This window comes from Pteropus alecto, unplaced genomic scaffold (genome assembly GCF_000325575.1).
Source record: "Pteropus alecto unplaced genomic scaffold, ASM32557v1 scaffold127, whole genome shotgun sequence".
NCBI classification, from domain to species: Eukaryota; Metazoa; Chordata; class Mammalia; order Chiroptera; family Pteropodidae; genus Pteropus; species Pteropus alecto.
The window spans coordinates 1,005,843-1,021,904 of NW_006440646.1; the positions used below are offsets into that span (position 1 = coordinate 1,005,843).

The 16,062-nt window shown below is 44.1% G+C and overlaps 1 protein-coding gene across 1 annotated transcript in view; it reads right to left on the reverse strand.

Annotated features, from left to right (window-relative positions):
• Window positions 1-2,281: 2,281 nt before the first annotated feature.
• CAPSL (calcyphosine like) overlaps window positions 2,282-16,062 on the reverse strand; it is a 26,515-nt gene continuing 12,734 nt past the window's right edge. Inside the window, exons 2-5 of the mRNA XM_006917802.1 lie at window positions 10,129-10,265; window positions 7,080-7,257; window positions 6,584-6,793; window positions 2,282-2,383 (exon numbers count right to left, since the gene is read on the reverse strand). Of these exons, the coding sequence (XP_006917864.1) occupies window positions 2,282-2,383; window positions 6,584-6,793; window positions 7,080-7,257; window positions 10,129-10,265 (627 nt within the window). The remainder of the gene's footprint in view (window positions 2,384-6,583; window positions 6,794-7,079; window positions 7,258-10,128; window positions 10,266-16,062) is intronic.

Sequence of the window (16,062 nt, forward strand, 5' to 3'; positions counted from 1 at the left end):
CTGAGTCCAGGTGCAATGGGTAGGGTGCTCCCAAGAGCTGTTTTAGAGACTTTTTATTGTGTTTTTTTCTCTTGATCCAAGTGTTTGCTTTTTAAATTGCAAATGGATAATGCTTAAATTGTGTGTAAGTTAAATAAACAAAAATATATCTCTAGAAAAATATTATCAAGTGATTTTTTTAAAGGACCTTCTCTACTCTTTCTGCTGCTACTAGAAGTAGAGTTTAGTAATGAGTGAATCCTGACTAGGCCAGAAATCAAAGGTAAGACTAGGAACAGCAGTGACATGATCCCTGGCCACCAGGTTGTTAGATCTTGTTTACGGAGGGCAAGAAGGCCTTGGTGAAAACCTTGCTTGTGGGCCCAGAACCGAATCTGCTAGAAGAGAGGTGACTGAATGTGACCAAACACAGTGTGAGGCATGGGTTATCTGAAATCTGATTGTGCCTTGTGCCCCAATTAGACAGGAAGCAAAGTACAACTGGGGAAGACGGAGCCGATAGCTGCAACCTTGTCCTTGTGCAGAATCACATGCTCCCTTTATGGCCCCAGTTAAGCAGAGGTATGACTCATACCCAGAATCAAAGACACAAATCTATCTAGAGCAGTAGGCCTGAAACCCACCATGCCCAGAAAACCGGGGACCTCTCCTAGCTACAATCTGCAAGGTGCAGGCTGCAGAAAATATGGATATTTCTTCTATACATTTCTTCGTAATTTCTTCTGGTTTTCTACATTATTTCTGCATATTTTTTCATAACCCTTGACATATTTTGGCCTGCCAATCTCAACAGAAGCCTAGATAACAAATTCAGTGGAAAACCAGACTGTATAATTAATTTCCAAAACAAGCTAGCTTCTTTGGGGAAGCCCCTATCCCCAAGAAAAAAGTCTCTTTCCCAGCCTATCACTAGGGTGAGAGTTTAGCTGCTCAACAACAAACAAAGCTAGGTGTCCGCTTTAATGATTGCTATAATTCTCATCTGGAAACACCTGTTTTCATAATATTTAAGTCAATGTATATCCTGATCTCGACCTCTAAGTCTGCAAAATAAAAAGTAAACGAATTAATTGACACAAAGCATGGCAAGTACGTTCAGAATCAATTAAACATGTACGATCTTAAAGGAGACCATTACCCCAAACCACAACCCCAAACCATAAAATGAGTGCAGTCAGGGAGAAAGGTGGCAAGGAGGAGGACTATCCCTGAGAAACAAGGCGAAGAATCCATCACCTCCAACACCATGGTCACTGCGTGTTTATCTCTGGCCCAGACATAGAACACACAGAATGAGAACTATGGTATCAATATCTGTTTTCCAGCAGCTGGGGCTGCCTTTGCTTAGAAGACTTTCCTGGGGAGATTCTCACACATTAAAAATATGAAGCCAAGGCTTAGAGTTAGGAGAACACTTGGAGTCATAAAGTGTCAAGGTGGACGGTCTGGTTTGAAGTATGTCTGTGATCCTAGGCTATAGCACGCCAACCTCCTTGTGCTGGTGGGAACTTCAACATTATTGGCCAATGGCAGGGAAGGAAGAGATGAACATTTCACCAGGCAAATGCTTATTGATACGGTCTGCCCACTCACAAAGCAAGATGTCCCACATAAAATCAGAGAGCACAGCCCAGCCTCAAATTTCAACCACAGAAACACTTTGAACTTGCTCTCCCGTTCAACGAATGGCCTTCAGTCTCACACTAACTTTTAAAATGACCCCAAAATGTCATTTTAAATCTATTTGCAAACCAAGTCCTCCCTAAACCATAGGCAAAGCAACTCAAGATTCAATGATAGAAATCGAGGCCAATGCATGATCTCATATGGTCCCCAAATTGGGACAGAAGCACTTAGAGAGCTACAATCAGTCATAAAAACAAATGAATTCTCTCACCTAGAAATGGACCATCTAAAAGGAGGTGGAGAAAGACTGGGTGCATAGGTGGGGATTATAATTAAAATATTCAAATTTTTGTTAATGGCCAAAGAAGACATCTCATGTTTATTCTACATCTGCATATATCAACCTGGCTCTAATTGCTTTACAGATCTTATTTTAATTAATTTCTATTTCAGAGCTAAGCAAACAGCGTCAGAGAAGCTAAGTCATAGTTAACAACTTAGTGTCTTTATTCTGCCCTAGCAAATACTCTGTGTGTTGACATGAAAGAAACACTGAGATTAACATCAACTCAAATATTATCCTGCCTTCGAGCCGAGGCTTAATCATTTGGAGCCATGTGGCTGTACCCAAAGCCCTGGTCCCCAGTTCATACATTTAGAGCTTCCAGGCGGTTCTCATCATGATGATGAAATACACATCCGTGTCAATGGACGCGCTCACCCCTGCATAGTAGTTCATAAACTCTTCAGGGGTCACCTGCAGTGGAAAAGTTAGAAACAGAAATGAAATTTTGCTTCTCCCCGTTGCAGGAGAGGCCCATCTCCAGTACCTGTAAGTGGAACAAAAATTTTAATCAAAGGGCTTTTTAGTGATGACAGCTGAGAAATAAATCGAAAACAAGAAAAAAGTGAAGTTGGAGATAGCGGTGACATATGGCATAGAGGAAGAGAGGAAGACAGTCTTGAAACTTTCCAAACCAATCTAAATGGAAAGCGAGATGCAGGTTCTCTCTTTCTGTAAGAGCAGAAGCCCACTTGTACAGATAAGTGAGTCTGAAACTCAGAATCAGAAACAAGAGTTTTTTAACTGTGGTTAATACTGTCTTTCTGTGACACATCAGAAACAGCATCTCACGTCCTTGTTTCAGGGCCAGGAATGTTTCACATTTAAAAAAACAGAGTTCTGTCCTGTGGGTAAAGAAACAGATTTTTCAATTAAGAACTCCATGGCTTCATGCTTTTTTAAGATACAAATTACTTATTTAGAGCTCAGAACAGGTAAAAGAAAGGTGGCCCCTGCTTCTTGCCTCCCCACCCTTACCCTGGGTTCTCTCTCCATCCTATGCCTTTAAATGTCTCTTTGGAATATTAACGAAGGTTTTTTTATCTATGCTAGGATTTCATATTCCTTTTAGTAAAAAGAAAAAATTACCAATCTTATTTTTTAATAGCTGTAGGCAATACATACACTCCTATTTAACCATATTGCCTGACATGAATAGTTGATTCAGAGAGAGAACTGTCCTGTTTGCTCTCTACTGCCAGTCAATTCAGCCAAATGGACAGCCCTGCTTATATGGGGGACACAGATACAATAATTCCGGCCATTCTGGAAATTTATTGTTCTCTAGTTAGCCCTCAATTTTAAGTGTCATGAGAGGTTTAAAAGATCATGAAAAGTAAAATCCATAAATAATTCAAAACCCCTTTCTAGTCCATATCATCAAACTCCTCTCTCTTTAAGACCTACCTATCTCTCCTGTGAATCATATGTGCTGATCAACCACTGATCTTTTTTAATGAAATTATAAGTGAGCAGAGGAAAAAGTTACAGGATCCATAGTTCTCCCCCTGTACCTACCCCCCCCCCCGCAAAATAATAAAAAGCAGTAGGAAGAAAGGCATTGACTGAATTAATAGTTGAGCTGTGCTTATTAGTGGTCTGAAAGTAGAAATAAATAATATATGTGCCTAGCTTTTATTAATATTTGAATACCATTCATGCCTTCTTGTCTTGAATTTCTTTATTTCTGTCTTTTGCATCCCCCATTTATAGAGCATGAAACCCCATCTGGAAGTCAGACTACATGAAACTAATACATTTGGTCATTTTGGGAAAGGCCATCGGTTATTCTTAGAGAAGCATCTGCTTGTTCCCTGAGACTCCACTTACATTGAGAATGGCCTGAATCACAAACTCTGTGATTTCCCCAACAGGTTTGCCCTCATCATAGTAAATTACTTTTCAGTAATAAAAGCAATTATTACTTAATGATTTTGTTTGACATTTAGAAAATTGAGAGAATAGACACTCCCGCTTTTAGTGAGCCTCTTGACTGTGCTACTCTTAAATGACAGAGTAAATATGATATACAGGAGAAGGTCCTGGATGGGGGCAATAGAAATATCTCAGTCATGATACGGAATAGCATCCCTTTTACTCAGCTCCAGCCAGATTAGAAAAATCATAAAATAAGTTTGGGCTAGCCACATACACCCAGGAATATACTTAAAGAATTGTTAATTGTTAATTTCTGATTGAGATAGGTGAGGCAATTAAGACTCATATTACCTCAAAGGCTAATTTAGTTCTAAGAGATTTTTTAAAGTATTTATAATTATAAATAACGTGTACACGGGAAAACTTCAAAACCTAGATATTAAAAAATAAATAAATAAGAAGTGAAAGTCTGACCCAGTCATGGCAGGGTGTGGGGACAGAATCGGGTGAGGAAGGTCCGCTCATGTGTTCTTTGGTTTTTTTCACTGCTCCATCCAATGGCTTCTGTTCAGGCTGCTCTGAGAGCAGAGCGTGGGATATTCACACAGGATCTATGGCACCCAACTTTACGACTGCCGCAAACCCCAGTGACCTTCATGACTACTCGAGAGTTTAGCCTACACTATTAAAAATTCACAAATTTGAACATCCTCTTTGGCTAGGAAGTATATTAACTTTGTTGTCTTATTCTAAGTTCAGTCTTGTTTGGACATCAACTGTATTTTCTAAACATAAGTGAGTACACTGGCTTCAAGAGTATCTATATTTTACCCTAAGAAATCTTAATGTATAAAACAACTCAGATTGAAAAAGGTAAATTAGGGGCTAATTGTTCTCTTTATAAAGTTCCTGTGCATTTAAAATATGATTCGATGAACAAAAGTCTGAATCACATACCACTTTTCAGAAACACTTTCATTGTGTCTATTAAATGAGATAGCCCTGTTAAGCCCTTGGCACAATGCCTAGTAGATAATAAGTACTCAATAAAAATTGCCCAGATCCATAATTATGCTAAATAAGGCTAATTTGCATATCATGTTTAGTAGTTTAAACCGGCACTTCTGAATCTTTTAGAGGCAAGGACCTCAAATACAAATGTGAATAAGAGTTATCTGGGGCACTTATTAAAACTGTAAATTCTTGAGCTCCACACACACACGTACGCACAAAATCAGATTTCATAGTTCTGTGGTGCCGCCAGCAATCTACATTAGGAATACAAACTCCAAATGATGATCCTGAACAGAGCTGGGTATCAATACAGGGTCTGTGATAGGTGACATGAATTGCTGTAACTGCTGAAAACCCCAATGACCTTTAGGAGTACTCGAGAGCTGAATATGGCATGTTAACATAAATGTCAGAAGAGACGGGGGTGGGAACTTTAAATCAGCTGAATCACAACTCGCTACATTGACTTGAGTTAAAGCAAAAGGCAGCTGAGGTTTCTCCTGGCAATAAGAAGGAACCACCTGCAGAAAGGAGGCAAAGACACCCTGGGATCCCATGTAGGGCTGGGCTAATTTGGGGAAATGGCCGTTGACTATTTTTCCACTGCCATCTCGCAGATCAAAGGCCCGCAATGCTGGAAGAAAACAGAGTTCTGTTACTTCTGTCCCTAAGCACTTGGCTGCCCTGCGGAATCTGCCCCTACCTGTTTTTTAAATCTACCTCTACAATCCTTTCAGTCTAAAATGGAGGGCATTGCTCTGTCCCTAGCAGGAAAACGTCAGCAGAAGGAAAGGCAAGTACAAAGAGCTTTCTCCTTCCTATCGCCCCTGCCTAATAGGACTCACCACGAAGTTCCGTGGAAAAAGTTGGGAGAAATTCTCTCCAGAAAAAGAAGGCTCGTTTCCCCTTCCTGTCAGCACCATCTCTCCTTCCCGCTCACTGTCCCACTAATCCTTTCTGTGTGGCACAGGGCTGAGGGGTAACCGCCCCGGGGTTCTGCTGCTGTTGACTATCAGCCCAGGAGAGAACTTCCTTCCCGACCACCGCAGCCTTCAGGACACCTCAGAGCAGAACTGGCTCTGAGTTCAATGGTCCTTTTATGGTTGTTGATAAAAGACATGACATTTCTGGAGATATAATCCCTACCACTACCAAGCTATGCATTTGTAATTTAAAGATAACAGTCAATGGGGATGGAATGGTTACTTTTGTTTCTAAGTTTACTGCAGTTTAGAAATGGAGGTTACTCTCAAAGCCTACTAAGAATTAAATCCGAGTAAATTCTGTTATCTGGCATTCCTTCCGATGAAAGCCTCCCTTAAATGGCATTTCCACCAGGCAAAGCGTGATGACAAAGGGTGCTCATAGGAATGTGTGCAAAAGACACAGCAACGTCCTGAAATGTCTTGCGACTCGTGTTCCAAAAAAAATGAATTATGGGCTCATTTTGAAGTTAAATGTGTTTTATTATAGTCCAGTTCATTAGAAAGTGCCTAGCTGTGTATGGTAAATATGGTAACCATGAAATGAAATGATTAATCAAAATACCATATTCTCCAGATGATGGGTATTTAGCTTTATGTGGATCCCCTACTAGTGTGTGTGTGTGTGTGTGTGTGTGTGTGTGTGTGTGTGTGTGTGTTTAAGGCTCTAGACTTGTTTCCATTTACAATTAGAAATTGGATAGGAGAAATTCCACCTAGATTAAGCTCTTTTACTTACCAATCCATCTTTGTCATAGGGGGAATCAAAGTTATCCAGAAATTTCCTGAATACTTGTTCCTCAGTCCATTCTCCATTTTGGTACTTCGGATGGTGTTTTGCATTGTATACCTCACGAAGGTCTTCAATTGTTATAACACCATCGCCAGTCTTGTCTAACTTTCTGAAAGCTTGCATAATTACCTCTTTTCTAGCTCTGGACATTGGAGGCTAGATAAATAGAAAAAATATACACACAGGCATATGCAAGAAAATGAGGTGTTTTGTGCCATACATGTTAAAATGCCTGATTCTTCTCAATGATGTGTAATTGTTTTTGTACCATTAAGTGATACGCATTATGACTGCTCCCAAAAGTCCCCAAATCTGTTCTGCATCTCCTGCCCATCATCTCCACAATGTACTAACAACTTCTGAAAACAAAACCTCAAGATAGCCAACCCAAACCACGTGAAAGCCAAACTTGACAGACATGCTGATTCATGGGGCCACTTACTCTTAATGTGAGAAGAAATTCATTGAAGTCTATTGTTCCATTTCCATCTTTATCGAACCTCCGGAAAAGCTCTTCTGCCTCCTCCTTTTCCATGATCACAGCATAATCATTTAACCCTTTCACAAATTCTTTGAAATCAAGAGTTCGGTTATTATTATCATCCATGATTCGAAACACTCTGAAGAAAATATACACACACAGACAAAGAAGAAAAAACCACAAAGAACAAGGTTAAACATAAAGATTTAAAAAGAAAACCACTCTCAAGGTTTTCAAAGTAAAATACAGAGGTCTTAGATTCTTTTCTGAATCCTCCTCTCCAAGTTAGAGAGCCTCTGCTCAGCATCTCATTAAAAAGAAAGAAGGAAGGAAGGAAGGAAGGAAGGAAGGAAGGAAGGAAGAAAACTTTGGGGGGAAAAAAGTACTGTATGGTACCAATTATGTGACATTCTGAAGAGGTAAAGCTATAAAGACAGTAAAAAGATGAGGGCAGAAGGGAGAGAGAAGAGTTGAAGCCTGGGGGATTTTTAGGGAAGTGACACTATTCCGCAGGACACTACAATGGCAAATATATGACATTATGCATTTGGTAAGCCCATCAGAATTTACAGTACAAAGAGTAAACATGGATGTATACAATTAAAAAAATATATATGGAAAGTCAGGGGAATCCCAAGAAGGAACGCAGACTGTAACAAGAGAATTTAACTGTATCACAAAAGTTTTAAACAATCTAACTGAAGGAGGGGCTGTGAAGGTCCTGACCTGAGTAACTTTAGAAATGAATAGAGTCAGCAAGACCAAAGCCTAAAAGAACTGCACGTAAGTATTGCATTCTAGATGTGTCCCATGAAGACGAGTTAACGATTCTGGTATTGCTATTCAGATCTACTGGAATTAAACCATTGAGTAAACAGATGGCAGGTGGTGGGAGCCAGGTTTCTCATGGTCAGAATGGGACTTAAGAGATAAGCTAGGGGAGGAGGCTAGAGTGATCTGATCCATGCGGTAATGGATTAGAGCTGGAGACGTCAGTATGGACTCAAGTTTAGCTTAATATAAACAAGATGATTACATAAAACACATTTATAGATACGTGTATATACACAGGTTAGTATAAACACATATTATTTCCTTGTTCTGTTGGCTAAGAGGACCTAGAAGTAACACCCCAGTAACAACAAGCACATCTAGAGCCTAGATCTTGGTTTCTAATACTACTCTCCAGTAAAAAGAACTGGACTTCTTGGAGAAATGGCCAATTCTAAGATTGGGCCGGAAAACACATAAGATGAGCTTGGAGTATCTTATGCCAGAGAGTACGAAAGTGCTCAAAAAACAAAACAAAACAAAACAAAAAACCCTGCATTGATGAGGATACATCCATAAACACAGGAGCCAACTGAAAGAGCTCCCAAGGCCCAAACTGGAACAATTTGAACAATAAAATAGTGTTCGGTTATAACCCAGAGTATAAAATAAATATTCATGAGCCCATATTGTTTTAAGCAAATGACAATAAATAAATGTGGGAGAAGAGACAAATTTCTCTTGCAGAAAAATTCCAAATAAATTATCTCCTTACTCTGCCCTCAAGGAGGGAAAAAATACTCCCTACTTTCTAAGTTTTAGTGGCTCTGCATGAACACTTCCTGTCAAAAAATACACTGTGGAAGGGAGTGAGGAAGAGTCATTTCACATTAGAGAAGCCAGCCAAACACTGTCTCAGCCGGGTGATCAAGGTCAACATCAATAACGATAAACCATGTGGACAGTGTGCATCCTTGATATGAGGTAATAAAAATGGCACTTGACTTCTGTTGTCCCAAAAAACCAGAACCGCAGTCTAATCGTGAGAAAAAAATGGGGAGGTGACCTCCATTCGAGTTGAGGAGAGATTTAGGGAAGGGCACGACCAGGAAAGCGGAGGAGGCAGAGGGCACATTCCAGCAAAAGGCCAAGGATGAGGTGGGGTCCGTTCATAATGGACTGGTTCCGGTGGGGGCTGGTAGGGGGTGTGAGGTAGGCAGCAGGAAAGATCCAACTGAACGATCCGGGAGTGAAAGAGAGGGCAGTGGTCCTGAGGGGTCTGCACCATGGACAATGATGTGGACCCAGAGTAAAAGAGGTGGAGGTTGGAGTGATACCATGTTGAAAGGAAGCGGGCTGGTCTTCCCACCAGACTGTGACAGGCTGCCCACCAGGGTCCATATGCCCATAGCCTGGGCTTCGGACAGAGCTGGGCTTAGTCTGAGAATTTGGGACTGTTGAAAAGAGACATTCCCAAAGCTCATTACCTTGCTGGAAATGAAGCCTTCGAGTCGAGGATCCCTGCCGTGACACGCTGTACTTCTCTAACATAGAACTCATTTCATGAAGATTCCTGTTTTTGTGACTCAGTCTCCCGGGGTAACCCTCCATGAGCCCTGGGAAAGCCTTGCTCACCCACGAATCCCCCAAGACGTGCGCAATGTCTGGCCCAGGGCGAACACTAGATCAAGGAGGCTGCCAACCTCTTTTCCCTTGGGTCTCTCCAGCCCGAGGACTGCTCGCAGTATCGGGGGGCCAGAGACCAGGATGTGCAGAACTGGGGAAGCCCACTGCAGTGAATGGTTCATTACCTGACAGGCAGTTCTCCTGCCTCTGGAAGTAACAAGACATGACTGCCTGAGGGCGAAACTCCAAATTCTGCAATCCTGTCTAAATCGCTTTTCCTTCCTTCTTCTTCCAAGCACCCATTGCCACGGCTTCAGGGAGTGTCTCTCTCCTTGTCCTGCTAGGTAGGTGTCTCTAGTCCTGGGGCAACTTGTCCCTTCACCTCAAGTTGTCCTAGTAGCTGCACTTTGTTGTAGCATATATGGACCTTGCTGAATCTGGGACTAAGAAACAAAAACTGTCACAAGGCACCTCAGAGATCGATTCTTCCAAACTCGGCGTTACAATTGAGAAACCGAGAAGCCAGGAGGATGTGACTTGCTCAAGGTCACACTAGTTTAGCCTCACCTAGTGTGTCTTGCCCTTGTGCTGCCACCCACGGCCCGGGTCCTACCTGCCAAGTCCTTTGATGCCTGCGGAGCCTCTGGCCAGGCATTGCAACCGGAGTCTCTCGATGGGGTCAGTGGCTGTGGTGAGCTTTTTGTTGGCCTGGATCGCCATCTCTCGGTCGTGTCGTGCTGTCCCTGCCATCTGAGAGGGAATCCCGCGGCACATTAGCAGAGCTCAGGCTTCTTCACCTGCCTCTGGCTGGGCAGGGTGACAGCAGCCTCGCTGAGAAGGAACCTTACAGCACACACTCTCATTCTCTTCCTGAGAACCGTCTCAGACCTCCCAGAATTTCCCATTTTTAGCTTTACTACCTATGTCTCTGCCTGGCATATTTATTCCCTGCTTATTTCGTCTTGGGGACATCTGATTGCTCCAGCCTGGACAATCGTTTTAAATATACAGCCATTCCTCAATATGTTGTCATCTTCCTACCGCCATAAAAAAAAAAAATCTCTGCATTCTTTTTGAGCCAACCTTATATAAAAAAATCTTTATGCTTTTATTTAGAATTCTCCATATTTCCTTTGACTCCACATTTAACATTCTCTTCTTTGTTCCAACCATTAATTTTTTGTTGCTTTTGTCTTCACCGAGATTCTCAGCACTTGGGCCTTCATGATTCCTACCAGTAATCAGTATGTTTTCCTTGATTAACGGATTAGTGTCCATTTAACACCTAGCTGGGTCTCAGACAGGAAAAGGGTAAAAAGACACTCTCTCTCTCTCCTGAGAAATAGATTTTTCTTTTTTTCCACAGTTTGGCTTGTGTGTTTTAAATATTCAGAAATGGGAAATAGGGCTTCCATCTCCAGGGAAGTCTGTGAGCGACATACAAACTCCTGCAGCTGAGCCTGACCTCTGAGAACCCACACAACAGTGGAAGCCTGGAGACTCGGGTCTAGTCCTGACTGGTCAACCTGTTTCCAGTGGCTTCTGACCTATCGAATCCCAGGCCTTCCCTTCTTCCTCCTCTCTTAAATGGAAGGATCAGAGTAGACAATCTTTGAGTTCCATTCCCTGCTCCAAAAACCATTCATCCTCACGTGAGCCCACTGACCCAGTAAGTAGAGAATTCTAGATATTACGCTCCACAGCGAGTTGTGAATGAAAGGAGCAGGAGAGCTTGATGGATATACAGAGAACAGCTTTCCAGGCGCAGAAAAATGTTAGAACGGATCCTCCCTTGACTCAAGGGCACCTCCTGCCGGCCAAAAGCTAACACTTCCCCTGAGGCCACAGTGGGATGGGATTCTAATTTGTGCCCTCTAAGGCTGTTCTCCTCCAATACAACCCATAAAGTCTCCCCATAAAGTGCTCATTATTTCACATTAGAGAGGGAATCTCGGAGAGAAAACAGACCAGAACAGATAATTCAGGGATGCACATGTTTAACTGCCTCATTTCCTAAAGCAACTCTCAGGAGCCGAGTGACGGGTTTCCACCTTCTCGGCCCCTTCTTTTTCTGATTCCCATCATATGATTGAAGACAGTAGTAATTATTCCCAGTTCTCCTGGACACGAGGCCGAGGAGCAGGCCTCTTAGGTTCCAGCTGTTTTACTACATATTAGGAAGAACTTGCTCTGCCTAAAGCTCATCTGGAGGCTTCCTTCCTCCTTCTAACGCCAAAAGCAGAGGTTCCCCGGGATTCCAGACAGCCGCACGCCCCACCCTTAGACACCTGCTTCTCCCCGCAGGCGCGTACAGAGAGCGTGATTCAAACTCTTGTCCAACAAGGACGCCGTGACCCGAGCCGGCCGCCTTCCTGGCAGCATTAACTTTCCTAGAGCCTGTGTTTGCCTGTTACTATTTCGTCACATGATTTCAAGCTGACAATTCCCAAACTTTGTCCCCAGCTTCCAGGCCTAATGCCACCGTCACAGAATCCCTCAGCCACACCCAGAATCCCGCGTTCACGTACGGGATTCACTAGTCTAGCTGTCTCCTGCTGCCTTGCTTGTCTTTGAGGCACTCCCTGGCCTTGCTCATTTTCCGCCAATGGCACCAGCCCCAGCCCTCCTCTCCCATCATGCCCTCCTCATTCTCCAAATCTACCTCCGGGTCTGCTCCTTCCTGGACCCCACTGTTTTTCGGGCCTATCCCCCTTGCTCAGCGGTACTGGCCCCGTGGTTGTTCCCAGCCACTCGCCTCCCCGTCCTCATGTCCTCATTCCCACTACTTCTCCCCTGCATTTTCCACCCGGCCCTGGTACTCCAAACCAGCCACGGTAGCAGGTGGGGAACGGAGAGAGACATAGGCCAAAATCCTACAGCCAGAAAAGTGAGATCTGGCTCCCATTTCTCCCCAAAGAAAGAGACCCTGTAGGGCCTCTCGCACATCTTCGGGATAACAGTAAAACCTCAATTGTTAACATTTATTGTTTTCCCACCTGTAGTAAGCATGTATGTAGTCCTCACAAAAACCCTAAGAGCTGAATTGGAAATGGGGACTCAAACAAATACACGAACACCCATGTTCACAGCAGCATGATTCATAATAGCTGAAAGGTGAAAACAACCCAAATGTCCATCCATGGATAAATGGATGAACAGAATGCAATATATCCATACAGTGGAATATTATTCAACCATAAAAAAGAATGACATACTGACTCATGCTACAATGGATGAACCTCAGAAACATTATGCTAGGTGAAAGATGTCAGACACAAAATGTCACATATTGTATGATTGCATTTATATGAAATATCCAGAGTAGGCAAATTCATAGAAACAGAACACAGATGGGCTGTTCCCCAGGCCTAGAGGAGGGAGCAAAAGGCAGGGTGTGGGGTTTCTTTTGGGGGCGATGAAAAACATTTGGGAACTTAATGAAGGTGGTGGTTGCACAACATTATAAATGTGCGACACATTTTAAAGTGACTCATTTTATGTTATATGAATTTTATCTCAATTAAAAAAGAACACCTATGAGCAAGTTATGACTATGACTATTTCATGGATAAAAAATTGAGGTGCAGAGAAATCAAGCAACTTGTCCAGGTTCCCACAGTCAGTGGGGCTCATAGTAATTCACACACCATTAGGACAGCAGCACCCCAAACCATCATCCAGTGCCACCTCCTCCTTTGGCCTACTTGGGAACTAAGGCTTGCGTTAATAAAGCAACTTGCCCAAAAGTTTGGCCAACACCCAACACAGGGCTTCTGACTCCAACACTTTTATAAAATAACGCAAAAGAATTTCAAGGCGCAATCTGATAGTGCCGAGTCCTAGGAGAGCAGGGTAGAGCCCGAGAAAACGTCCTATTCCCTCTACCTCCTGCAGCCATCCCTGCCCGGTGACGGCGCGATACCTCTGAAGTCTAATTTGCCATATTCAGAAAAAATTTTACATTCTCTCCCACTGACCTTCCACGGTTACTTGAAATGCCATATTAACTACCCTTTTTAAAAATTAAACTTACTGGGGTAACATCAGTCAATAACATTATGTAATTTTCAGGTGTGCCACATTGTAATTCGACATCTGTATACTGTATCGTGTGCTCACCAGCCAAAGTCTAGTTTCCTTCCATCCATATATTTGACCCCTTGACCCATTTCACCTCCCCCAACCCCTTTCCCTCTGGTAACCACCATTCCGTTGTCTGTATCTATGAGTTTGTTTTTGTTTTGGGAGTTTCTTTGTTAGTTTTTGTTTTGGGAGTTTCTTTGTTAGTTTTTGTTTTTTATTCCACGCATGAGTGAAATCATATGGTTTTTGTTCTTTTTAATCATTTAGTGACCCAGTTCATCAACAAATAGCTAATGTTTATTGCGTGCTATTTTCAAGACACTAGTGCTGGAACGGAAAGACTGCTCTGAGAAGCAAGCCTCTGAGTAGCTTGGAATCTGAAATTTGAGTACTGATGTCCGGTAGTTCAGCAGCACGGGAAACGAAGTTTACGAAGAACTCGGGGCTTTTGAAGAAGGCACTGTCCAGCAGGGTGTTGGTGAGGAAGGGTGGTACTCAGAACTTCTGAAGTTTGATTGAAGGCACCAGGGCAACAGTCTGCCCGAAACATGTGTCGCCGAGATCACAGCGTTGCACAAAGCGTCCCTGACTCCAGAAGACCCTCTCTGAGCATCCAGGAGCACGCGTGGTGACAGCAGAGCCCAGGCAGCCCGGAGGATGCAAGGCACTGGAAGAGGCAGCCCTCCCGATGCACGTGGCCGCAGCGCCACCTCGTGTTAGCATCGCGTCTGTGCATTTTCCCAGGCCCGGCCGCGCCGGGTCCATTCCTTCAACGAGCGTCTACAAAGCGCTTAATAAGTGCCGAGCTCTGTACTAGGGGAACGGGAAAGAGGCGGTAAGACAGACAGCGCTAACAGCCTGGGCAGTTGGATGGAGCAACCCAACTACTGAACTGCAACAAATCGGAATAGGGCGACTACCCGAGCCTCAGAGTGGAGCTTTCTGAAGACTTCTCAGAGGAGGTGATGTCTAAGTTTTAATCCTAAAGGAAGGTAGTAGTTACTCAGGCGGGGGTCGTGGGGATGGAAGGAGGAAGGTCAGTGTATATTTCCCAAGCGCTAGGAGCAAAGCGAAGGAGAAAACAGTATAATAAGAAAAAATGAGACTATTTTAGTATGATTGTAGAATTCGGGGTGTTGGACCTAGAGAAATAAAGAGTTGTGGAGATGGAAGGCGGGGGGGCGGGGCGTGGAAAAAGGAAATTTGGAGAGAGATGAAACTGGGCAGGCAAGCAGGCACCAGATCACAAGGAGCCTGGGATGGGACACTGCGGTAGAGAGTTTGGGTTCTGCACCGAAAACAACAGGAGGTTGCGAAGGATTGAAATGAGGGAGCGACAGTCTGCATTGTGAAAGAGCCTTCTGCATGCAGCGTGAAGAATGGACTGGAAGGCGGGACAGGCTACCCAGGAGGACATGGGAGGCCATGCTGGTGCCGGTCAGGTGAGAGGGCCTGCTGCCTGGAAGGAGGTCTGGCAGCGTGGACAGCGAAGATGGAGCGAAGTGAGTGTGCTGTCTGAGGGAGAAGGAGGACTCGGCGGGGGCATCCAAAGCTCTGCTGTCCCCCACCCCCATCCCCAGTGGCTGGTGGGAAAGGGACATCCACAGAGCAATGAAATGCAGAGATCTGGAGATTTGGGGGCAGAGGCCGAGTGGCGGCACCAGCAGCCAAACCGAAGGAGACTTGGTGGCGGAGGTCATCAGGTCGCCTCACACCCGACCCAGTGAAGGCTCCTTCATCCCACTGGTGCACGGCTGCCTGCCACTGCCAACGCGCTCTGTCTGCCTGGATTTCGAAAGTCGTTGTGGGCACAGAACACGGAAAACTGATGATTCATGGAGGTTTGTCTCTTCGTGATTCTCCGCAGGGGTTTCGCGGGAGCCTTCTTGCTGAGCTCAGGGACAGATTTAAGCTGGATCTTTGGGGAAGCCCCAGGCTGCACTTTATTGGATTATCTTTGTTGTCTTCTAGTGGCAATAAACTGAATTACATATTCTCATTTCTCTCCCCCTCCCCCTTCCTCATTCCAGCAAACAACCTACGCCCAAAGAAGGCGCCACACAAACATCCCTAAAAGGAAGGCACCAAGCGCTTCCGCATCCTCTTGGATGCAAAATCCAAAGGAAATGTCTCACTCCACCCTCTAAAGAACCGTCCCCATCTTGATTTCTCTGACACTACACCCCGGTTTTCTTCTTCCAGGAAAAGGACGGTTGCGTGAGGAGCTGAAGCAGGTGTAGTGAGCTCAGAAGAACTTGAGAGGAGAGGCCATATAAAAGCCCATGTTAAAGCAGAGAGGTCAGGACAGGTTAGGTTAACAAAAAGGTACTGAGAACATTGTGGGACAAAGCGGAGATGGGCGAGTCCCCACCCCCCCCCACCCCACCCCTCGTGCTGAGGGACAGCGTGTACTGTGAGGAAACTGTCCTATTAAGGAGATGAAAAGCCCAGCCTGTGATAAAGG